We start from the raw sequence: 26,174 nt of genomic DNA on the forward strand, positions 1-26,174 counted from the left end.
CCGAGATGTATTCAAATATCATTTTGGGCGTCCATGAGATAGGCTCAGACCTCTATATTTCCACTATTGTGTCAGAGTATGATTTCTAACTCTGTTTAAGAGATGATTCAGTATTTTACACAAACAAGTGAAAAAATGTCATCCATTTTTACCCCTATTTTTTTCATTCACACAGAAGTCAGTCTGACAGGCTCAGGAGCAGTTGGTATAATACTGAGGATGGAGTAGTGAAGGTGTGTATGGTCCTGTCTCTATGTACAATATGGCTTTTCTGAGTGGAAGAAAGAGACATGAAACACTGCACAGTCATTTAACAGCAGCGGAGAGAGGATATGGTAGAGCAGAGAGGGGGACAAAGCTTAGACAGCTAGTGGGGTAAAGTCAAGTGTCAAAGTCCACTTTGAGTGTCACCCATCCTGTCACCTGTGTTGGACACCATCTGACTCCCCATGGAAGCTGTGCAAATGGTCCTTTGTTCAGTTTCCCAACCCCACATGTCCCGATGTCCTGCCCCCATGTCTCTCTAAAGCCCCTCCTCTCTTTCAGTCCTCCTCGGACCCTGCGGCCCCCCTCAGTCCGTTCATACAGAAGGGGTTGAAGGGATTGTCCGAGGCAGAGAACCCACTGAAGGAGGGCAGGCCGGCCAGCCTCTGGAGGTGGGGGAAGAAGGCTGGAGGTCCCTTGTGGTGGTCGGAGCGCAGCCCCTCAGCACCGGGGTGAGAGGGGGGCAGCTCTGGGGGCGCATAGCGGATGGTACTGGGGGCGTACAGGCTCTGTGGCCCCTGGGGGCCGAGGGTCAGGGGGTGGAAGAGCACCCGTCCTGCAGCACCCCCCGCTGCCAGTCTCTGCAACAGCTCAAAGTCAGGCCCGCCCCCCCGGCCTCCAGACAACATTCCCCGCTCCTCACAGGGTAGAGGGGAGGAGCCGGACATGGGAGGAGACATGGCGGGGGAGGGCGGGGTGAAAATACCTTTGGGTGGGGCTTCACTGCTGGAGGAGGAGTCTGGGATAGGGGTCGGGGGACTGTCGCCGTTCAGGCTGCCGCAGGGGGTGTGTGTGTGCGAGGGTGGGGGTTGTGTGTGTGAAGAGGTGTGTGTGTGTGTCCAGCGACCCCCTGCAGCCAGTGCCTCATGTTCAGTCTTGATGTTGTGGGGACCAGAGAGAGGCGAGGACACTACACTCTTAAGGTGCTGGATTACCGCACGACCGTTGTGCACCCTGCCACCCCTTTCGCCCCTCACTGGGGTCTCCCCACCTTGTTTCGAAGGCCCCTCCTCTCGTTTGACCCTCGCGCTATCTCCCCCCTGCTCCCACGCTCTCTCCTCTCCCTCGCTCTCACTGCCCAGGTCTGAGGAGGCGGACACACTCCCCTCTCTCTGGCGGAACTCTTCCAGGCGACGCCGCGTTTCCGGGGGAGCGCCTTCAGAGTCAGACCGCAGCGGACGCTTCCTCCTGTCCCCTGACTGGACTCCGGGATTATAGATCTCTCTCAGTTTAGAGTCAGGGTCACCTTTACACACAGAGCTTTTCATTGGCTGTGGACCTGGGGAGGGGAAAAGAGTTAGATATGTTTTTCATGAGGAAATATGTGGATGTGTCATTACATTTGACGTTTTAGTCATTTAGCAGACGCTCTTATCCAGAGCAATTAGAGTTAAGTGCCTTGCTCAAGGGCACATCGACAAATTGTTTACCTAGTGGTCTCGGGGATTCGAACCAGCAACCTTTTGATTACTGGCCCATTGCTCTTAACCACTAGTCTACCTCCCATCCCATCAAGTATGTTTGTGTGAATGATTCAATGTACACCATAAATGTGTGAGTGATTGCGTGTGTGTGTGTGCCTGTGTGGTTCCCCACCCCGGGCTTGTGGCGAGAGTTCCGAAGGGGAGGAGCTGGCTTTCAGACGCTCCGCCCTCAGACTCTCTGGGAGCTGCAGCAGATCCAGGGGAGTGTCTGGGAGCTCTGTTCGACTGAGAGAGAGAGAGAAAGGGAGAGAGAAAGGGAGAGAGAGTAAATAAAAGACAATAAAGTCCCCTTTTACAGCTCTTAGTGTTGCAGCAAACCACTGTTTATGTCTCCTGATTTAGCAAGATGGGTGCAGGGAGTACTTCACAGAGAGCCCTATATGGTCGTAGATTAAATTGTGTATTTTGTTTTGTCTCCCATCAACTTCCTTCCAACCATTACCATCATCTATCAACAACAACCAGCCTCTTCTCCATGAATACCCCTCATCAGCTACCCCAACCCACAATGCTATATCCAACAACCCCCCCCCCCCCCAATTGTACGCACACGCACACGCACACACACACACACCAGCAACCCCTGCTCTCCCATAGCCAGCCTCGCTCCACTCAGGAGCCCACCCGTAAAGAACAGAGCCCAGACAGGATCAGGGGGGGCTGCTGCTGGAGAAGTTAATGAGCTCTTGTAATTACAGCACTAATGAACTAAAACACCATTCAGACCCAACATTCTGACATCCATTTGTTGTAATTATAAAGCGCTGCTCCAATTAGTATTGTAATTCAGCCTGTTCCTCTTGTTTTTGTCTGACTCCTCTCTTGCTCTGTGCGTGCACGTGTGTCTGTTTGTCTTTGAGTGTGTATGTGTGTTTAGGAGCTGGGGGGTTGTGGCTCCTGAGACAGAGACAAAGGAAAATATAGAATTTCCTTGAATTCATGTGTGAATACTTGTATCATATCGGTGTTGTAAATGAACAAAACTTCACATCATTCTGTAATAAAATGTATATACTGTCATTAGGGTTTAGTATATACAAATGACGGTAGACTGAAGGAGCGGGACGCCTTGTCTAGGAGCGTAATGCTGGACGCGTTGTGCACCGTGTTTGACCTGCTACTGTGGCGACGGGGCTGACCAGCGACGGGGCTGACCTGATGACGTAGTTGACCCAGATGACGTTGCGTTCGTGGGGGGCTTTGTGGTTGATGGAGACGGTGGCACAGGACTGGACCCACAGATAACCCCCTCTCCTCTGGAGCCAGCGGTAGTACCCGGTCACCACCTGACCCTTCCTCAACACTGGGGGGGGGGACAGAGAGAGAGAGGATGAGGGTAAAGAGTGGGTTGGCATAGCACTACAGGACTTTAGCAGCAGAGGGCGCTGATTGCAAAATATGAACTTAGTCAAAAATGTTAGCAGTTCAAAAGGCACAAACACACACACAAAAAACACACACACACACACACACACACACACACACACACACACACACACACACACACACACACACACACACACACACACACACACACACACACACACACACACACACGGCGGGCAGTGACTCACAGTCCTCATGGCTCTGTCTGATGTTATCCAGGTCTTCTACATGGATGAAGTGGTAGCAGGTGTGTCCCACCACCTCTGCCGGGCTCAGGTCCATGTACTCTGAGATCCTACAGGGAACAACGATGGTATTATCCACGTGATGTAAACACAGACACACATACACAGGCAAACAAACGCATACCATCTTAACTGAATCAAATACACCCACATGCATCTTCACAGTACCACCACATGTGCACCCCGTGCAGACATCTGTCCCTGTGTGTTGTCGTGTTGCTGTGTCGTTGTGTCTCTGTAGCTGTACCTGTTCTCGCAGTAGGTGACCTGCAGGTCCATGTTGACCCTGAAGACAAACATTTGGCTCTCCATGCGCACCTCGTTCAGCGTGGAGGGAGGGAGCGTGTGCGCAAGGGCCACCAAGCCCATTGGCCGACGCACCGAGCGGGCGGAGCCTGGCACCATGGCAGGGCGACAGCGGATTTGCCCAGTCACATGGATCACCTGACAGAAATAGAATAGAGTTTACAACAACCTGCATGGTTGTGTATGTACAGTGTCTCTAAATGAATGGTGAGGTGTACATTACTAGAGTTGCAAAAGTCTTGTAACTGTTCAAAATGTCTCTGATTATCCAGAAATTCTGGTTGGAAGATTCCTGGGTTGACGAGGGAATAAACAGGAAATCTGGGAATCCTCCAACCAGGATTTCTGGGAAACCAGGGAATTTTGTGAAAGTTGCTGGAATTTTGCTACCCTATACATTACACACAGTGTTCATGATTTCTAGGAATGGAGAGTTTGATATCCCTATACATTACACACAGTCTTCATGATTTCTAGGAATGGAGAGTTTGATATCCCTATACATTACACACAGTCTTCATGATTTCTAGGAATGGAGAGTTTGATATCCCTATACATTACACACAGTCTTCATGATTTCTAGGAATGGAGAGTTTGATATCTCTATACATTACACACAGTCTTCATGATTTCTAGGAATGGAGAGTTTGATATCTCTATACATTACACACAGTCTTCATGATTTCTAGGAATGGAGAGTTTGATATCTCAAAATATTTCTCTTACTCTGACCTTGTAGCCCGAGGACTTGACGTGGAGGCCTCTCTTGGTGAGGGTGGACTTCATACGGATGAAGAAGCCTCGGTCAGGCGGTTCGTTCCCTGGAGAGAGAGGGCTTGAGGGGGCTATGGAGAGAGACGGGGTGGTGGGACAGAGTTAACTTAGGAACAGTCACATTTGGACCACATCCGTCCAGGCCTGCAGACATGTACGTGAGACGTACCAGGCTCAGGGGTCCCTGCCAGGGAGGATGTGGAGGCAGAGCTGGAAGCGCTCTCAGGGGCCACGTGGCAGCCAGCCTCGGCCCTCAGGTGGGGCCTGATGCCCAGACGCTCAGCCATCTCCACATGGTCCGCTGGGTGGATGTAGTCAAACACACTGCTGCCCATCAACTCCACCTAAACACAATCAAATGTAGGGATGAGACAGTTTGTTTCGCAGACACCACGCACGCATGTCGCACACACACCCCTGAGTCGGGGGCCAGACACAGATTACAGTAATACACATATGAAATCGGAAGGATAAAAAAATCTATTTGGTGATTAAAGTAAGCGAAGAGACCAGGGATACAGCATCTTTGAAGGTCAGATTTGACTATTTTAATCTGTTCATTCATTCCCTATTAATTCATAGGCATGAGCGTATCCAGCCCACTCCCGGAGAGGGATAAAGACCACTAACACCTCCCAGCTATCATCCTCCTGCATCATAGTATCCTACTCTAAACATTTAAGGTAATAATAACAGCATTTAAGGCTCTGGCATGGCATCCATAAAAACACAATGAGAGCGGGTTAGATTCCTTTCCATTTGATAAAGCGCCTGCCTTGCTCCCGGCCTGCCTGCCTGCTTCCTGCCTGGCTGCCTGCTCCCTGCTTGGCTGCCTGCTCCCTGCTTGGCTGCCTGCTCCCTGCTTGGCTGCCTGCCTGCAGCCTCACACCCTTGTCTGTAGGACAAACCCATTTATTAAGGATTAGATCCATTTAGTGTGGGCTTTATGGGATTTCCAGCAGGCCTTCAAGGACATCACAGCCAGAGAGCTGAGCGAGGGAGCACAGATTAAGTGTGAACAAAGAGAGAAAAAAGGACGGCTAGCTCCTCTAAAGTGTAAAAAAACAGAGGGGAAGAGGAGGGGAGTAAGTAAGAGGGATCAGCAGAGAGATAAAAGTTTTAAAACAGCCCGGTGTTAATGAGCTGCTAGAGCTAAACGAGACGTAAACGGACCCGAATCTCCTGGCAGAGACAGGAAGTCAGCCCTGGAGTACCCAAGGCTTCCCACAGTCCTTTTGCCCTCCCTCAGTAAAGGGTAATACAGACATCTATGGTACTTTACCTGTCAGTCTACAGTCACGGGGAGGAGAGAGAGAGAAAACTATTGGGGAAAGAGGCAGCTGAAAAATAGAGGAAGAGAGAGAGAGTAGAGTGAAAGGAGAGCGAGGGAGACAGAGAAAGACACAGGTATAGTGTGTGAGGTGGGGGTGGAGGGGTTGAGAGAGGGGGAGACCTGATATAAATAATAGCAGGGTGCTTTAATATGTATGAGGCATCCGGGCAGTCGTCCACAACACACTCTCAGCCCGCTGCTGACGGATGGAAGAGGAGAGAGGGAGTGGGGGAGTGATGGGGGCTGCATACTAACCAGTCCAGGATCAATTCCCCCATCCTCCATTCCTCCATCCTACCTCCTGCCATGTAGCAGGTAAGGGGGGTTGAGTAGTAGGACCTGGGGTCCTGGGTTCAGAGCTGGCCTCTCCGGCCAGGAGAACCGGGGTGAGGGACATGATCACCTCCAGGTAGCAGGGGAGCGGACGGTGGGCTGTGCCCTTGGTCAAGGTGCCTGACCTGGGCTAAGCCTGTCTAAGAAACCCCACTGTCTGGAGAGGGTCCCCGTGGGTAAGCCGGGGCAGAGGGGTTAGGCTGGGGGACAGGACAGGGCGGTCCACAGGGAGATACATGCCCTCCAACAACAACCACCAGTTACATTTCCCTTCTCACTTGTTTTTCTTCTCTCCGTCTCTCCTCCCTGAGAGACGGGGATTTGTTCTATTAAAGTGTGCATGCCCTTTCTCCCACCTACATCCCTCTTTCTGTCTCTCTCTCTCTTTTTGTCTTTCAGTCTTTCTCTCTCTGTCAGTTTCTAAACGTGGTAGCGTGTGTTTTGGAATTAAGGTAAATCTCGATTGTAATTTCGTTTTAAGGCCGGTGGGTTTAGTTCTGTTTGAGGAGATTTGACTAGTGAGGCCATCTGTTTAATGAATAAGAATGGCCTTTGTTGTTTACCTATTCAGTCCCGTGATGCATTTCACTTCAACTGCACATTTAAGCTCTATTTGCATACCAAAATCCCCAGTGCGCTGCTTCTTTCTCTCTATCCATTGCCATTTGGCTGTGTAGTCTGTTCACATCTGTTCAGATATATTTCATAATTAGATTTTAAGTTTGTGTTTACCAACAGTTAACAGGAGATATACCCGACTGTGACGCAAACAAACCGGCACTTGCACACGCACTTGCAAACACACGCCACTACTAGCCTATCTCCAGGACAGTCCAATCCAACTTGGGCGGACTCCCAATCACACCCAAATTCCCCCTTTTAACATCCACTCAAATACCACCGCCATTGTAATATCCTCCCTCTTTTCTCTCTCTCATTCTGTATCCTCCATGTTTTTTCTTCCAAACATATCTTATCACTGCCCTCCTCTCCTCTCCTCCTCCTATCTGTCTCCTCGTCCCCCTTGGTGTTTTTTCTCCTCCCCACAATCAATGGGGCTTTTAAGATGCCTATCGATTTGCTCCCCTAGACAGGGCCTGCGCGCAGGGGCGACACTTTGATTGCTGGGCCAGTAATTACTGTTATTATTTATGCATCTGGTCGAAATGGCAGGTCTTAACATTCACAGTACAAGAGGCCACAGGCAATCAACAGAGGTGAGCACCTGGAGGGGGGGGGGGGGGAGAGAGAGAGGGGGGGGGGGGGGGGGGGGAACTAGAGAGACAAGCACAAGAGAACAGTCAAAGACATCTAGACACACACAAAGGTGGGAACACCCCCAAACACATTACATCTGATATGAAAAGAGAGATGATGGGAGTAGCCTGTATGAGTAGCAATGTGAGTGACTGAGTGTCAGTGCGTGTGTACAGAAGGCCTTACCTGTGAGAGGCCCAGGTAGATGGAAACAGTCTCTGATATGTAGAGGAATCGTCCCTCCGAGCTTACCACAAACACAAAGCCGTCCAGAGACTGTGGAAGCAACACACACACACACACACACACACACACACACACACACACACACACACACACACACACACACACACACACACACACACACACACACACACACACACACACACACACACACACACACACACACACACACACACGCACAGCCAGACAGACAAATTAGAGCAATTAGTGTGTATTGAGCAAATTACAATGAGCTGCTGCCTGCCGCTGGAGAACCACCAACAACCAGCCCTTCACCGCTCAGTCTCTCCCACCCCCCCCCCAACTTCAACAGTCCTGTCTGGCTGGCTCCTCAGGTACACACGACACACTACTGGTAAACACCACCAGCCTGTTCAGAGAGTCAACAAGGCACATTAAACAAAGAGCAGGAAGACACCAGCAGAGCTGTTTCAATCAGTGTTAATAACAGTAGGACGGCATGGTGTTTCCTGTTCTGTTTGTCTGCTGACCAGAGACACCGGTAGGTAGGTAGAGACAGGGAGTGGTGATTATGATGATAAGTGATAAGGTATACAGCCACCCTATTAGGAAGGACTCCTTCACAGAATAATATTTGTTGTAATAACAAGCTTCCACACAACTGAGTAGTGGTGTGCTGGGAAGCTAGGGCCACTTTGCCCCGAAGAAAGATTGCTATTTTGGCGGCGGCGCTAAAGTGGCGGTAATTTATGCAACCGACACATTCAGTATGCAAATGCGGTGGCCGGGGGGTGGGGCGCGGCGAGCCCGGCTGAATGGCGGAGAAATAAAGTGCAATTATCAAGCTATTACTGACAGAGGTACGGCAAGAGGAAAGAATCCTAGCGTGTTCTAAAGCGCTAATTTGATTTCCATCAGTGCCGTTCCCCCTCAGAACGTTCGGCGCAGACGGCAGTCTTTTGTCTTGGCATACCTCTCTCATTCAGGACATTCTATACACCCCGCCTCTTTCACTTCTATCTTCTTTCCCTCCCTCGCTTTATCGCCCTCTTTCTCTTTTCTGTACTCCACAGTCATTTATTGGTGTTTGGCGGTCATTGATAGTACTACGGCGGGGCGGCGCCGGCTGTTTGTTTTTTGTTTTTTTACGAGTGTTGACTCGCTGGAGCGCAGACGGTTAGCGAGCACTGATCACGATGAGACATCAGAGGGGGTTCACGCACGTCTGTAAACGCAGGAGGAGACGTAACACGGAGAAGCAGCATCCCACTGTCAGACTGTCACGGGAATAAATATGGCTACCTCATCCCATGAACAATTACAGCATGTTATAACAAGAATCATATTTGCGTGGTTGAATATTTGACTATTTTTGGAAAAACAATTAAATAGATTAAACATGGCAACAAACAAATGTTCAGAGAATGTACCTCTTGAATAACCTGTCTAAATGTGTACTATTCTCAACGACTGTTTGTTCTCAATGACACGTGTATAAAGGTTCATATAACAAATCCATTTGAGATGAAACACGGTGATATTAGAGGAGCCTGTGTGTGTGTGTGTGTGTGTGTGTGTGTGTGTGTGTGTGTGTGTGTGTGTGTGTGTGTGTGTGCTGTTTACCTGTAACAGGTGTGCTCCCAGGTGCTGTTCAAACATGTCAGTGGCCAGAGAGTGGGAGGAGCGTCGCACTGCAGGGACACAGATCACCACACAACAGATCACCACACAACAGATCAACACACACTGATCAACACAGATCAGAGACACGAGGCAACTAATCACTTTTAACAGATGCTTCATTGTTAGCCTGCAACTTGAAGTTATACTTTCAATCTTTTTTTGGAATAGTAGTGTAGTTGATTTAGATGGTCCTTGTGAAATGGCTGTTTTTAACACACACACACACACACACACACACACACACACACACACACACACACACACGCTCGCTCCACACAGCCTCACCACTCCTTATGCACCCCAAACACAAGCTATCACAGAAGCATTGCCATCAAAGTAGAGCTGTTTACAGGGGTAATTACAACTGACAGGAAGAGAGAAATAGAACAAAAAGAGACGGAGAGAGAAACCGAGATAGACAGCGACAGAGAGGGAGAAAGATGGATAGAGATTATGTGTGTGTGTGTGTGTGTGTGTGTGTGTGACTGTGTAAGAGAGGGAGAGCGAGAGAGAGAAAGAGAGGAGAGAGATGGGGGATGAATCCACAAATCACGTTTTGACCGTTTTATTTCATAAAGAGTGTGTGCGCGCGTGTGTGTGTGCGTGTGCATGTGGCTCTACCAGGTTTGTTTTTGAACACTGTGCTCTGAGCAGGCAGTGGCAGTGTGTGTGTTAATGTGTGTGTGCATGCGTGCGAATGCGTGTAGGGAACGCCAGACGTCCATGTGTCGTTGCAAGGCTTTGGGAAATCAATACACGTTATGACAGCAAAATGAAAGTGCTGTTCTGGGTTACAACTGAACACGGAGGTGGGGGGGGGCACACATCCATCCCCCATCCGTCTCTTTGTCGTGTCCCTGCCATTGGTCAGCCAACAGAACAGAAGGCATTCCAGTAGACTTGTACACACACACAAATCCCTCACCACACACACACTCTCATAAATACACAGTTGCCGGACAAAGCCACAGTGCCATTGTGAGATTGGGGTCCCCTTGTGTGAAAGCGTAGGAATATCAATGAGGCTGGTCCATTCAGGCTGAAAGGGGGTCTGGGGCTGGGGACCTTACAGCCACAACTCAGAAGCTAACCCAGAGGGGGAGGGGACCCTGTCGCTCTGCCTGCCTGCCTGGACCCTAGTGGGGCTACGGGGAGAGGGCTGGCCCACTGGGGGTCTGGTACCAACCCCCATCATCATAACACACAGCATCGCATCCCCCCCGTGGGTCCCTGGAGATGCTGCTGGTGATCAGTGGCGATGAATACTGTCAGGGGGCCTGAGGAAATGGTGGGTGTGACATGAGGCCAGTGGGGCTGACGGATGAGTCTACACACAGATCCATTTACTACAGTCACTCTACCCGCCTGCGTGCCATGCCTGGGGTCACACAATTGGGTGGCCATGAAACCAAAACAGCCTCAACAGGTTGTGTGTGTGTGTGTGTGTGTGTGTGTGTGTGTCATAGGAGAGCTCTTGGGGTACTTTCTATCACATTGACTTTTCATTAGCTTGGCTAGATTTGCGTGGTTTAATTTCATTTGAGGAATGGGTTGAAGCCACGTTAATTACAGTGTGACTCGCAGGTCAATGTTGGGGTCTTCCTGATGTTCTGCACTGATAGAAGAGCGACATTTGATTGCTTGATTTTTATGCTTCTGTTCTATACATCATTTAGTCCAAGTTCACTCCCCACCTCTCTTTTTTTTTTTTTTTTTTTTTTTAAACTTTCCACCCCCTAGCTGTCGACTTTTTTAAACAAGTTATGAAGTTTCCACGGGAACCAAATACAGTCAGGTCCAAAATGATTGGCACCCTTGAAAAAGATGAGCAAAAAAACGAGTAAACAAATAATACAAATACTGAGCTATATTGTATGTATGCAAAATATTTGTTGACTATTATAGTATTTTATACCATTAAAATTGCTCAGATAAACAGTTTGAAGTCATATTTAGATTTTCTCAAAAACATATGGGTCTACATTAGTGGCAACCTGCTTTCTAATACTGTTCAATACCTCACCATGCGAGGATAACGGCCCTGAGCCTTTTTCTAAAAACAAAATATGAGATTGGATAACATACAACATACAAAAGGCCTAGTGGTTAGAGCGTTGGACCAGTAACTGAAAGGTTGCTGGTTCGAATCCCCGAGCTGACAAGGTAAAAATCTGTCGTTCTGCCCCTGAATAAGGCAGTTAACCCACTGTTCACCGGTAGGCCGTCATTTTAAATAAGAATTTGTTCTTAAAACTGACTTGCCTAGTTAAATAAAATACAATAGTGCCTTCAGAAAGTATTCACACCCCTTGACTTCTTCCACAATTTGTTGTGTTTCAGCCTGAATTTTTAAAATGGATTAAAATTAGATTTTGTGTCACACACAATAACCCATTATGTCAAAGTGAAATTGTGTTTTTAGACATAAAAAAAAAGGAAAATTAAACACTGAAATGTCCTGAGTCATTAAGTTTTCAACACCTTTGTATTGGCAAGCCTAAATAAGTTCAGTAGTAAACATGTGCTTAAAAAGTCACATAATAAGTTGCATACAAAGGATACAGGCATCCTTCCTAACTTGCGGGAGAGGAAGGAAACCGCTCAGGGATTTCACCATGAGCCCATTGGTGACTTTAAAACAGTTAAGGAGTTTAATGGCTGTGATAGGAGAAAACTGAGGATGGATCAACAACATTGTATTTACGCCACAATACTAACCTAAATGACAGAGTGAAAAGAAGGAAGCCTGTACAGAATAGAAATATTCCTAAACATGCATCTTGTTTGGAATAAGGCACTAAAGTAAAACTGCCAAAATTGTGGCAGAGAAATTAACTTTATGTCTTGAATACAAAGCGTTATGTTTGGGGCAAATCCAACACAACACATCACTGAGTACCACTCTTCATATTTTCAAGCATGGTGGTGGCTGCATCATGTTATGGGTATGCTTGTCATCGGCAAGTACTAGGGAGTTTTTTAAGATAAAAATGAACAGAATAGAGGTAAGCACAGGCAAAACCAGGAAAACGTGGTTCAGTCTGCTTTACAACAGACAATGGGAGACATATTCACCTTTCAGCAGGACAATAACCTAAAACACGAGGCCAAATATACTGTACACTGGAGTCGCTTACCAAGACGACATGAAATGTTCCTGAGTGGCCTAGTTACAGCTTTGACTTAAATCGGCTTGAAGGTCTATGGCAAGACTTGAAAATGGCTGTTTAGCAATGATCAACAACCAACTTGAAGAAATTTGAAAAGATTTATGTGCAAATATTGTACAATCCAGGTGTGCAAAGCTCATAAAGACTTAACCAGAAAGAGTCACAGCTGTAATCACTGACAAAGGTGGTTCTAACATGCATTGACTCAGGGGTGTGAATACTTACAGTACATTCAGAAAGTATTCAGACCCCTTGACTTTTTACACATTTTGTTACGTTACAGCCTTATTCTAAAATGGATTACATTTTCTTTATCAATCTACACACAATACCCCATAATGACAAAGCAAAAACAGGTTTTTAGAAATGTTTGCAAATGTATACATAAAAAAAACTGAAATACCTTATTTACATAAGTATTCAGACCCTTTGCTATGAAATTCGAAATTGAGGTCAGATGCATCCTGTTTCCATTGATCATCCTTGAGATGTTTCTACAACTTGATTGGAGTCCACCTGTGGTAAATTCAATTGATTGGACATGATTTGGAAAGGCACACACCTGTCTATATAAGGTCCCACAGTTGACAGTGCATGTCAGAGCAAAAACCAAGCCATGAGGTTGAAGGAATTGTCTGTAGAGCTCCGAGACAGGTTTGTGTCGAAGCACAGATCTGGAGAAGAATACCAAAACATTTCTGCAGCATTGCAGGTCCCCAAGAACACAGTGGCTTTCATCATTCTTAAATGGAAAAGTTTGGAACCACCAAGACTCTTCCTAGAGCTGGCCGCCCGATCTGAGCAAACTGAGCAATCGGGGGAGAATGGTGTTGGTCAGGGAGGTGACCAAGAACCCGATGGTCACTCTGACAGAGCTCCGGAGTTCCTCTGCGGGGATGGGAGAAACTTCCAGAAGGACAAAAATTCTGCAGCACTCCAGCAATCAGGCTTTTATGGTAGAGTGGCCAGACAGAAGCCACTCCTCAGCAAAAAGGCACATGACAGCCCGCTTGGAGTTTGCAAAAAGGCACCTAAAGGACAGACCATAAGAAACAAGATTCTCTGGTCTGATAAAACCAAGATTGAACTCTTTGGCCTGAATGCCAAGCGTCACGTCTGGGAGACTAGTCAGGATCAAGGCAAAGATGAATGGAGCAAAGTACAAAGAGATCCTTGATGAAAACCTGCTCCAGAGCACTCAGGACCTCAGACTGGGGGCGAAGGTTCACCTTCCAACAGGACAACAACTCTAAGCACACAGCCAAGACAACGCAGTAGCTGCTTTTGGGACAAGTCTTTGAATGTCCTTGAGTGGCCCAGCAAGAGCCCGGACTTCAACTCGATCGAACATATGAAAATAGCTGTGCAGCGACGCTCCCCATTCAACCTGACATAGCTTGAGAGGATCTGCAGAGAAGAATGGGAGAAACTCCCCAAATACAGGTGGCCCAAGCTTGTAGCGTCATACCCAAGAAGACTCGAGACTGTAATCACTGCCAAATGTGCTTCAACAAAGTACTGAGTAAAGAGTCTGAATACTTATGTAAATGTGATATTTCCATTTGTTATTTTTAATACATTTGCTAACATTTCTAAAAACCAGTTTTTGCTTTGTCATTATGGGGTATTGTGTGTAGATTGATGAGGGAAAACAACTATTTATCCATTTTAGAATAAGGTTGTAACGTAACAAAATGTGGAAAAGTCAAGGGGTCTGAATATTTTCCAAATGCACCGTACGTAAATGAGAGATTTATGCATTTCATTTTCAATCATTTAGCTAAAGAGTCCAAAAACATGTTTTCACTTTGTAATCGTGTGGTATTGTGTGTAGATGGGTGAGAAAAAACATCTACTTAATCCATTTTGAATTCAGGCAGTAACACAAAATTTGAAATAAGTCAAGGGGTCTGAATACTTTCTGAAGGCACTGTATTATTAGAGATCTTAGACCCTCCATACAGAATCTTTCCAGTTGATATTCCTCACCTGCGCTTATGGACTGCCTTCTTCAATTCAAACAACAGATTACAGATTCTCAATGCGGTCCAAGGCCGGAGACTGAGATCGCCATTGCACATTGTTGATTTTGTAGCCAATTAACCATTTCTTTGTGGATTTTGATGTGTGCTTGGGGTTATTGTCTTTGCTGGAAGATCCACTAGTGGCCAAGTTTCTAAAAGAGGCTACCAGGTTTTTGGCTAAAATGTCCTAGTTCTAGGTAAAGTTCATGATACCATTATAACCTTGACATGGGTGCCAGGACCAGTGGAAGCAAAATAACCCCATAACATCAAAGATACACCACCATATTTTACAGTAGGTATGAGGTACACATTTGGGAGGGATCTTAGACAATTCCACTGCCGTGCGTTGCCAAAGGACTGTATTTTCATGTAATTTTACCATAGCATCGGTTCAAATCCAAGTGCCAATGCCTTTTAGCAGACTCCAGAAGTTTACATTTGTTGGATGACATGAAAATAGAGCTATTTGGCCACACACACCAGTGGAATTGTCTAAGATCCCTCCCAAATGTGTCCTCCAACATTTCAGAAAAGGTTTCAGTGAAAGTTTTTGAAAACTTTGGCAATGGCAATCATTTTTACCCCTATATTTTTGAGAGAAAAAAACATTTCTCTTTCTCTGAGCAATTGTTTAAAATAATATCATTTTCCATTTTTTTTAAGCATACACTATGGCTTATTCTATTATTTATTTGATACAGTCTTTTTTTTGCTCATCTTTATCAAGGGTGCCAATAATTTTGGACCTGACTGTAGATAGCCCACCACGTGTTTTGTCTCTTTCTTACTCGAGTTTACTTATGCTAGTTGTCTTTTCATATGTGAACCTCATCAGATAGCAACTTGTTTACTGAGCTCCAATTTTGATGGTTATCCAAGAGTGTGCGTGTGTGTGTGTCTGTTATCCCTGTAGGAACAGTTTGAGACGACAGACGGGAGAGAAAGAGCGGCCATAATCGCAACGTCCTTCTCCACCGCAATTATCCTCTCACTCTGCAATCCCTCTCTCGCTCGCTCCCTCCCTCGCTCCCTGTGTCTCTTTCTCTGTCGCTCCTTCTGCGGTCGACCATAATTTGAGTGCAATTAACTTCCCTTAAAAGCCATCGCCACTTTAAACGCTGAGAATTAGGGGAGAGGCAGACATTGTGAAAGTGAAGGAGAGAGACAGAGGAGAGGTGATCAGGAGACGGTAAGACAGAGAGGGGAAAGAGAGAGAGAGATGACAGAGAGAGCGACAGAGAGATAGAAATGAGAGGCAGACTAAAAGTCAAGAGACAGCTAGACAGAGAGAGAGAGAGAGAGAGAGACAGAGAGACAGAGACAGAGACAGAGAGAGAGAGAGAGAGAGAGAGAGAGAGAGAGAGAGAGAGAGAGAGAGAGAGAGAGAGAGAGAGAGACGTGAGTTTGACCTCACAAACAGCTGGTCCCTAATTGCTGGATGTAGTCCTTAGAGGATCTGAGAGGCTTGTGTTGTCTGTCAGTGTATTCGGTCATGAGAAAACATCTCTACAATATTGTAAAACTGCTAAATACTGAGATGTTTCTGAAAATAGACACGTTCATATTTGGCATTTATACAGGGTGGAAGTCATATCTGAAAAAGAGATTCTCTCAAAAGCTCAAATCACCTGTGCATATACAGTAGTCTTGAATAATACATTCAATGAAAGGTTCAGGACTAACGCACTCTACTGTAGACCCAACCCCCACCACAGACACAATTTGTGAAAAAAACATTTTACTTCACTGGTCCTCTCCCTTTCTACCGCTACTTATTTTCCTCTTCACCACCTCCCTCTCTCTCTCTCTCTCTCTCTTCAATTCAATTCAATTCAATTTGCTTTATTGGCATGACGTAACAATGTACATATTGCCAAAGCTTATTTTGGATATTTACAATATAAAAATAAAAATGAGAATCAAAATTGTCAATGGGACAACAGTAACAACAATAACCAAGTGTCAAAATAACCATACATTCAACAATAACAATAAGCATACAGTAGAGGACATGTGCAGGTTGATTAGTTTGTCAGACACTGTCCCTCAACTTATGGCAGGCAGCAATGTAGTGCGCTGCCAACCCACAGCTCTCTTCGTCCTCCCCCAACAGGACGGGTAGCCTACTCTCATCAGAGAGGTCTTTGAAACCTTGAATAAGGGTTTCAAATTTTAGGAAATGACACTCTCTAATTGTTTTATATTTTTGACATTTTGTCAGGAAATGCAGCTCCGTCTCAGGTTCTGCTATTGTGCAGTGGTTGCACAGCCTTTCCTCTACAGGGAGCCAGGTTTTCCTGTGTCTACCCTTCTCAATGGCAAGGCTGTGCTCACTGAGCCTGTATTTTGTCAAGGTTTTTCTAAGGTTTTGATCAGTAACCATGGTCAAATATTTAGCCACAGTGTACTGTCGATTTAGGGCCAGATAGCACTGCATTTTGCTTTGTGTTTGTACTTGTGTTTTCCAATAAGCAATATAGTTTTGTTTTGACTGTGTTGTAATTTGGTTTATCCTGATTGATTGGATGTTCTGGTCCTGAGGCTTCAGTGTGTTAGTAGAACAGGTTTGTGAACTCAGCCCCAGGACCAGCTGGATGAGGGGACTCTTTTCTTTGCTCAGCTCTTGGCATTGCAGGGCTTGGTAGTGATATAAGAGGGGGTCACTGTATTTTAGATGTTTCCAAAACTTAATTGCTCTTTTTTGAGTTTTTATTATTAGTGGATATTTGCCTAATTCTGCCCTGCATGCATTGTTTGTAGTTTTCCTCTGGACATGTAGGAGAATCTTACAGAACTCTGCATGCAGGGTTTCAATGGAGTGTTTGTCCCATTTGATGAAATCTTGTTTTGCAAGTGGACCCCACACCTCGCTGCCATAAAGTGCAATTGGTTCAATGACATATTCAATTTGTATTAGCCAAATTTTAATGGGTATTTCAATTTGAATTTGCTTTTTAATGGCATAGAATGCCCTGCGTGCTTTCTCTCTCAGTTCATTCACTGCCTCATTCAGGTGTCCAGTTGAGCTTATTTTTAAACCGAAGTAATTGTAGTGTGTGCAGTACTCTATATATTTTGTACCAATTGAGAACTTTGGTCTAATTCCCTGAGATCTGGATCTTCTCTGGTAAATCATTATTTTAGTCTTTTTGGGGTTTACTGCCAGGGCCCAGGTCTGGCAGTACTGCTCTAGCAGGTCCAGGCTCTGCTGTAGGCCATGTGCTGTGGGTGACAGCAGGCATAGGTCATCTGCGAAGAGTAGGCATTTAAATTCTGAATTGTGGAGACTGACACCAGGATCTGAGTCTCTCTCTCTCCCTCTCCAATTTAATGGCTTTATTTGCATGGGAAACATATGTTAACATTACCAAAGCAAGTGAACTAGATAATAAACAAAGGTGAAATTAACAATACAAATTAACAGTAAACATTACACTCACAAAAGTTCTAAAAGAATAAAGACATTACAGGGAAAATAAATAAACATATATATGGGTTGTATTTACAATGGTGTTTGTTCTTCAATTGTTGCAACAGGCCACAAATCTTGCTGCTGTGATGCACACTGTGGTATTTTACCCAGTAGATATGGGAGTTTACCAAAATTGGGTTTGTTTTCGATTTCTTTGTGGATCTGTGTAATCTGAGGGAAATATGTGTCTCTAATATGGTCATACATTTGGCAGGAGATTAGGAAGTGCAGCTCAGTTTCCACCTCGTTTTGTGGGCAGTGTGCACATAGCCTGTCTTCTCTTGAGAGCCAGGTCTGCCTACGGCGGCCTTTCTCAATAGCAAGGCTATACTCACTGAGTCTGTACATAGTCAAAGCTTTCCTTTAAGTTTGGGTCAGTCACAGAGGTCAGGTATTCTGCCACTGTGTACTCTCTGTTTAGAGCCAAATAGTATTCTAGTTTGCTCAGTTTTTTTGTAAATTCTTTCCAATGTGTCAAGTAATTATCTTTTTGTTTTCTCATGATTTGGTTGGGTCTAATTGTGTTGCTGTCCTGGGGCTCTGTGGGGTCTGTTTGTGTACAGAGCCCCAGAACCAGCTTGCTTAGGGGGCTCTTCTCCAGGTTCATCTCTCTGTAGGTGATGGCTTTGTTATGGAAGGTTTGGGAATCGCTTCCTTTTAGGTGATTGTGGAATTTAACGTCTCTTTTCTGGATTTTGATAATTAGCGGGTATCAGCCTAATTCTGTTCCGCACACATTATTTGGTGTTTTACGTTGTACATGTAGGATATTCTTGCAGAATTCTGCATGCAGTCTCAATTTGGTATTCGTCCCATTTTGTGAATTCGTGGTTGGTGAGTGGACTCCAGACCTCACAACCATAAAGGCCAATGGGTTCTATAACTGATTCAAGTATTTTTTAGCCAGATCCTAATTGGTAAGTTTAATTTTATGTTCCTTTTGATAGCATAGAAGGCCCTTCTTGCCTTGTCTCTCAGATCATTCACAGCTTTGTGGAAATTACCTGTGGCGCTGATGTTTAGGTATGTATAGTTTTTTGTGTGCTCTACGGTAACGGTGTCTAGATGGAATTTGTATTCGTGGTCCTGGGAACTGGACCTTTTTTGGAACACCATTATTTTTGTCTTACTGAGATTTACTGTCAGGGCCCATGTCTGACAGAATCTGTGCAGATGTAGGTGCTGATGTATCTTGGTGCTTATGTAGGCCCTCCTTGATTGGGGACAGAAGCACCAGATCATCAGCAAACAGTTACACCGCAAAATTATTGCAGTAAAAAAAAAATTGTGTCACTTGGATGCAGTATTTGCAGCATACTGCAGTTATACTGCACTCGGCCTGCGGTTGTACTGCAGTGTACTGCAGTCATAGTGCACTCTGACTGCAATCTTTTTTCGAAAGGGCAGCGACCAACCAAGCCGCCTCACGCTATAGTAGACTAATAGCTGCCATAGATAGGTTATTTATCCTCAAATATCATCACATAGTACTTATCTTGACTGCATCAAACCGGGACTAGCTGATTAAGCTCGCTAACGTTAGCTCGCTATGCTAATTGAGGCTGCAGTGCATGAGGTTTCTCATCCTACAGTTGCAACTACCCGAGGCAATCGTATCCGATCCGACCCAGACCTGTGTCATTATTTAGAATTCTGGATCCGGAACCGCTCGGGTCTCGGGTACAGGTAGATGACCTCCAGTCCAGCATCACGCTCAACATTAACCTATGTGCGTGCGTCGTACTTCCCCGTTTGCTGAAGGCTGATGTATAGAGGAGAATTACTTATTTTTTCCCCCCCAGGTGGAACTTCAGTATAGATTTCAGACATTAAAAATAGATCAATGGTTAGATGTACTGCATACATACAGCACTGTACGCATTGAGATGTGTGAGGGGGGGACGGCTCCAGACTGCCATAGATGCATTTGTAAGGCTTTGTTAGAACATCTGCTAGCGGATTGAACGCGTCTCCACAGGTGCATGAACGTCAACTGAAGATTGATCGAAGCATTGAATAGATAGATGTGCTTTTCAATGAGATGTCCACGTCTTGCTTTCACCAGGCTTCTTCCAAGGCCGGCTCCTCGAAAAACATATTCACCAAACAATGGTAATAAAATCGCACACAGTAAAGTCTATGAGTCCTTCAAAGACTTTCTTGTAAAATAAGCGAATGTATGGGCATATGAGAACTGGACTGCCATTGTTTGCTAGGTACATACTATCCATATCTTCGTATCTCATACAGTATCAATGAGCTATCATGGGTTCGTCCCATTTCAGGAGGACTTGCTGAGAGTAACAGGGACACACACACTGGTGCAAAAAATGATAACGCACCCACACAGACAAACACTTCTGCAACCATTGACACACCCACCCACACCCACACACACATACACACACACCTAATTGTAGCTGAGTTGTTTCCCCTCAGTAACAGTAGCAATTAGACAACCTTTATAATCACACTCTCCTCATTATATAGCTAATTTCTGTAATTACCATCCGCACCAGGCTCCTCCTTCCTTTGTGCATCATCTCTCTGTCTGTGTCTCTCTGTCTGTTTCTCGCTCTGTCTGTCTCTTTGTCTGTCTGTCTCTCTATCTCTCTTTATTTCTCTCCCGGTCTCCTGCTCTCACCCTCTCTCTGTCCATCTTTCTGTCTCTGTCTCTCTCGCTCTCTCTTTTTCTGTGACGAGGGGGAAGGTCAATCAGGTATAGGGAGATGTGTGTCTGTGCGGTGCGTTGGGTGAGGGACTAGATAGAATATTATAGTGCTGTTACAATGCTGATACACCTACAGTAACATTTTCAAACTGCTTTTGTTTGCAGCATCGGTGACTGAGTTTTCCAGTCATTCCAGGTTAAGATCCTGGGTAAGGTAAGGTAAGGGTGAGAGCTCACCTTTGCTGCAGTGGTTCTCTCCCTCCAGCAGGGGGCACCAGGGCGGGTCTCCCTGGCTGGCGAAGGTGCACATGTGCAAGTAGCTGATGGTGAGACGGATGACCGAGGCCTTGTCCAGCTGGCTGGTGATGGCCCCGGGGAGAGGCAGCATCTTGGCCAGCTCAAAGAACTCAAAGTTCTCCTTGCCGCGACGGGAACGAGCGGCATTACGAGACTTCTCCTTCCGCAGGTTCTGCAAACTGGAGGAGGAGAATGATAGGAAACAGAGGGGAACTGTAGGTGGAAAGGGTGTGTGGTTCATGCCAAAACTGCACTGATAAGGAATCCTAACTGACCGCAGAACGACCACCAGTGGGCTTGGTCGTGTGCGCTGACGCTGACCCGAGAATAGTCATTTAAAAGGTATATAATGACACCTGCGATGTTAGTGAACCAATCTCAATTCTAACCGTCTCCAGCAGATTGTCTGTCTGTGTAATTACAGACAGAAAGTGCTCCATCTACCAGGGTCTATTCCCCTGTCACACTGGTATACACATGGCTATTACACAGCACAGCTAGAGTCTCTGCTTCCAACACACACACACACGCGCGCACACACACACACACTAGCATCCACACTCTCTCGCTCTTTCTCCGTCTCACACACAGCCATGCGACTGGCTGGCGGATGCTGGGCTGCAGCGGTGATTGAGGGATCAATTGGAGGGGGAGGGGCCGTGTGGCAGTGGGGGCCCAGGGCCCAGGTAGCCTGTCTCTCTGATTGGGTATCGACTCCCCTCAATGGGGCCTGAGTGGTAGAATTATGTTGTCACGGCGACTCCACAGTTTGTGTCTGTGGTAGAGAATAAAGAAACAGCATTTCTCCCCCGTGTCTGTGACATCGATTCTCATTCCGGGCCTGCAGACTGCCTGCCACAGGAGGGTGGGTGTGTGTGTGTGTGTGTGTGTGTGTGTGTGTGTGTGTGTGTGTGTGTGTGTGTGTGTGTGTGTGTGTGAGAGAGAGAGAGGGCAATAGAGAGAGAAATTGAGAAAATAAAATGTGTGTGTACGCATGTTTCCGTGTGTGTATGTTTGTGTGCTATTGCATGCATGCATGTGTGTGGTATTTGTCCTAATCAGCCAACACGTCGGTGTTCTCCAGGGTGTGTAAACAGCTGTGTTTAGAATAGCCCCATCCTCCACAACGTCTCATTATTATACGAGCTCAACTCACCTGAGAGAACAATCGATACTCACCCATTGATTCTGCTTAGTTTTTATATCCGCCTATAAATGACCGTCCCATTAATAATTCCAGCCAAATGTACGTAATCTCCCACTAAGGGAAAGGGATTAACAGCCCTGACAGCCAAGGCCACAGAGCAATAACCATTTTACTATACAGTACAGTGTGTGTGAGAGGGGCTGTGTGGGTGTGATGGTTTAGAATATGAGTAAGTGTTTGTGTGTGTTAGCACTCGCTATGCAATGCTATTATGTGTGTGTGTGTGTGTGTATTAGTGTGTTTCTCACCAGGGCAGGGTGGGGGGTTTGGCCAGTAGTCCCTGTAGGAAGTCCCACTCCACGCTCACACACTTTCCCTCGCTGACGAACGGCATGGTCGCCATCCTCCAATCACACGCAGCCGCCACCTCTAACGGAGGCTGCGATTGGCCGAGGCTGTGACAGGCTCAGACCCCCTGCAGGAGTGAGGAAGCGAGAGAGAGAGAGAGAGAGAGAGAGAAAGAAAGAGCGAGAGAGAGAGAGGGGGGGGGGGATTATGGTTAGTTAGGTATGCATGTCTCTATAAAAGCTTTGAAGAACGTCCACTGTGCTAAAAAAGCCATTCAGTACAGAAGTCTCACTCCGGTTAGCAAAGACAGGGCAAAGCAGAGACATTAGAAGACCCCCCCTGCCTCCCCCACACACTCACCCTCTGGCTCCCAGGTCCACCAGCGGTGCCAGTTGGCTGGCCTCCCTCTCCCCTCCCCCTCTCTGCCTCTGTGCTCTGGTGACCTTTAAAAGGTCAACGTGGCCTGCAGCAGCATGGTGTCCTGCCCTGCGGCCAGGGGTGCCCTCTCCACCGCTGGGTCAACAGTACCAGGGGAGGGGAACCAGGCTGGGCTGGGTAGAATCGGGTCAGGCTGGGGTAGGGAGCTGGGATATGTAGAACCAGACCGGGCCGGGCCAAACGATCACATTACGTTGAGATTTCAATTAAATGACTTTCTATTTAATCTTGGTAATCCAGAACTATAATTTAGCATAATTTGGTGAGATGTTTACTTAGTCTGTCTACAAGAGAACACTTTCTAGTGCATTTAACATGACTGTGACCACAATTCCCAACCCGGCATCACATCACTGTAGAATCTCTGTAGCCGACACACCATCCCTGAACCGTGTGTAACAATGACATTTTACATCACCCTCCCCAACCTTGCTAGCTGAGTACATCGCATTGTGTGCTGGGGAAATAAAAGTCACACAATGTATCTTCCACTCATCTCTCTCTCTCTCTCTCACACACACACACACACACACACACACACACACACACACACACACACCCACAGCCGCTCTGTCCCGTACCTGTATGTTTATCTCTTAATTGACCCTATCTGTCCTTATCTAATCTGTGTCTCTATCGACCGGCCGTCTCTATCTCTATAGACAGAAGGCCGGCAGCACATCAGCGTGGGCCGTAATGGACGGGGCCTCAGCGCTAATTATTCAATCAGCTTCATAACCTTGTCGCAGGTTGGGAGGCTACTAATGCACTCCCCCCAAACGGACCGCGAAAAAACACTCTCTACAGTACCGCAAACAGCAAGCTGTATGTCAACCCTGTCATCTGTGGAGGGTTATTGAAAACAACAAAAGATTATTCAGATATAAAACATACTGTGATGAGGCTCTTACAGTAGCCCTGCCAAAACAGCATGACTTTGGTTTACAGGACCTAAAAGTATTATGGTGTGTGCATGCGTACGTGTGCATCCAAGCACCTGTGTGTGGGACATGTGCATGCATGTGCTTACATCTGTGTGTGTATCTCTGTGTGATCCCCTCATGCTGTGGCTGCCCTGCTCTCTGCTCTGCGGCTGGCTCTCGTGTAGACAGCACAGGGCTGGAAGGGAGGGCGTTCGCCGTTCAGAGCCTCTCCGTCGGGTTGGTCGGTCGGTGAGTCAGTTCGTTTGGCCGCTCCGCTGTCTGTTTTCAGCGGGGGACGTTTAATTAGAGCCTCCAGCTGTCAGAGGTTTGTTAGAGCGCTCCGACCCTCCCCACGGAGCTCTGACTGGGGGAGTCGGGCAAATGAACACATTTAAGGCAAACAGCACGCAGACAATTGCCTGCTGGAATGCCACTGGCTCCCCAGGCTGCAGGGAAATGGCTGTTGTATGCCTCACATTTCTCCCCTAGAGCCCCACAGATGACCTGGCCAAGGCTGGGGGGAGCTGGGTCTAAATACCAGCTAAGACCCCCACCCACCTAACTGTACACCTCAGGGACACAGTCAGCCCTGGTAATGTCAGTTGGAATAGGATAGAATAGGATAGAATAAAATAGAATGGAAGTGAATGGAATGGAATAGAATGTTTGGAGCGCTCGTTAAAAAATACAAAATGAATGAGTTAGCCGGGTAACATTGGCCGGGTAACATTGGCCTGTGCAGCGATACAGTTAGGCCGTCTGCTTTGACACTGGGAAAGACAACAGCCGCACACCTCTCCTTATTTTACCGTTTCCCGTTTCCCCTTATCTTCCCGTTATCTTCCCGTTTCCCGTTTTCTTTCTACTCCTCTTACCACAATGAAATACTGTCTGTTTTAAAAGGTTTACTATACGGTATGACTGGTCCCTCAACCACCTGACAGGACAGCTGGTTCCCCATCTCACAGAAGGAGAGAGAGAGCGAGGGACCGTGGAGGTGTGAAAACGTCCAAACCATACAGAGGCAAAAACTCATCCATATCAATTATGTAGACTAGCGCAATATTTTACTTGTAGAAGGTGAAATGTTTTCTTTCAGTGGGGGATATTATCACATAGGTGAACAGACCTTGATGAGTGGCTGGAGTGTCCATAAAGAGGTAGCTCAGTATTCTGGTCTTCCATGGGTAGATGTTTCTCTATTTACTTTTTACTCAACTACCGATCAATCCACAGCTACACTGGATCGTTGGACATTATGATTTCTCTCCCTCTCTCGCCTCTCTCTCTGTCTATACTTTTCTCTCGCTCTCTCTCTCTCTAAGGTTCGGTATTCCGGTCCTCAGCCGGCAAGCCACCTCCACATCGAAGCGCAGGCTGCGTCTGACCTTGACTCATTCCTGGCCCAAGGTTCTCTCCAACTCTCAAGGGCTTAAGCACTTCCCTCCGCCCACTGCACCCCTCCCTGTCCTCCCCAACCCCCAACCGGGTCATTAATTATCTAATGGAATCAATACGCTGTTAGATTAGACCAGAGTGACCCTGCCCACCCCCAGGTATCGTCACGGCAATGAGGGAAGGAGGGATGGAACGGAAGGAAGGGAGCGGCCACGAGGGAACAACAGCAGTTTGGGTTAACCGTTCATTCCTAAAACAGGCCCTACCTATAGCTGAGTGACCCCAGAACCAAGAGGTCTACTGTAGAACCTTCCAGAGAGAAGGATGAATGGAGAGGAGAGGGGTGGATGGAGAGAGATGGAGAGATAAAGAGAAAGAAGGATCGGTGGAGAGAACGAGAGAAGGGAGATAGAGGGGTGGATAGAGAGAGCAAAACGAGGAGGGAAGTTTGCTCGTGTTTACCTCCACTAATCGATAGCTCTCTCCCTCCTCTTATTTCATAGGGCCTCAGTAGGCTTTCTTTGATGTCCTAGTCCTCACGGACACGCTGCAACAGAAAATCCATGCTTTTCAATGATGATGATCCACCGTGGGGCTGGAGCTCTGAGATAGCATGGTAATACTGTATGTGAACACTGTCGATACACCACAGACCAACTTTAACAGTCCTACATGAAAGTAGTAGCCCTGACAGCCGGTAGATTAATATCAGAGAGGGGAATAAGCAGGGAAATAAGATTTCTTATGAATACAATTACATTAGAGTTATATAGATATACAGAAGTATTGGTAAAGGCTTTATAAATGTAACGATATAAAGTTGTAGCAAAACTTATGAGTCAGAACTGCGACAAATTCACCAAAGATCTCCTGAACCGTCCGAAAGGAAAAGAGAAAGGACTTAAAGATAGAGAGAAAGATGCATAATGTTGCTGTACCTGATTTTTTTTATTTATCTGGGAACAGTTAAGAAGACACTAAATCCACTTCCCTCGGGCAGGGAGAACATCACCA

At 46.5% G+C, this 26,174-nt stretch overlaps 1 protein-coding gene across 1 annotated transcript; it reads right to left on the reverse strand.

The window, feature by feature from the left end:
- Positions 1 to 542: 542 nt before the first annotated feature.
- Positions 543 to 22,456, reverse strand: npas1 (neuronal PAS domain protein 1). Its single transcript, XM_038960966.1, has 11 exons — positions 22,362 to 22,456; positions 20,847 to 21,085; positions 9,210 to 9,277; positions 7,569 to 7,658; positions 4,629 to 4,803; positions 4,418 to 4,530; positions 3,627 to 3,823; positions 3,323 to 3,429; positions 2,904 to 3,051; positions 1,860 to 1,973; positions 543 to 1,551 (listed from the first exon to the last, which is right to left on the reverse strand). Exons 1-11 carry the CDS (start codon positions 22,454 to 22,456, stop codon positions 543 to 545), a joined length of 2,355 nt encoding a protein of 784 aa, XP_038816894.1.
- Positions 22,457 to 26,174: the final 3,718 nt, after the last annotated feature.

The sequence above is a fragment of the Salvelinus namaycush genome, chromosome 23 (genome assembly GCF_016432855.1).
Source record: "Salvelinus namaycush isolate Seneca chromosome 23, SaNama_1.0, whole genome shotgun sequence".
In the NCBI taxonomy this organism is placed as follows: domain Eukaryota; kingdom Metazoa; phylum Chordata; class Actinopteri; order Salmoniformes; family Salmonidae; genus Salvelinus; species Salvelinus namaycush.

Bases quoted from the DNA above. Each gene is read 5' to 3' on its own strand.
- npas1 (XM_038960966.1), bottom strand. From the start codon at position 22,456: ATGGCGACCATGCCGTTCGTCAGCGAGGGAAAGTGTGTGAGCGTGGAG. The intron at 9,278-20,846 runs GTGAGCTCTCAC...GTGTCCCTGCAG, and splicing joins AGAGAACCACTGCAGCAAAG to TGCGACGCTCCTCCCACTCT. The intron at 7,659-9,209 runs GTAAACAGCACA...TTGCTTCCACAG, and splicing joins TGGGAGCACACCTGTTACAG to TCTCTGGACGGCTTTGTGTT.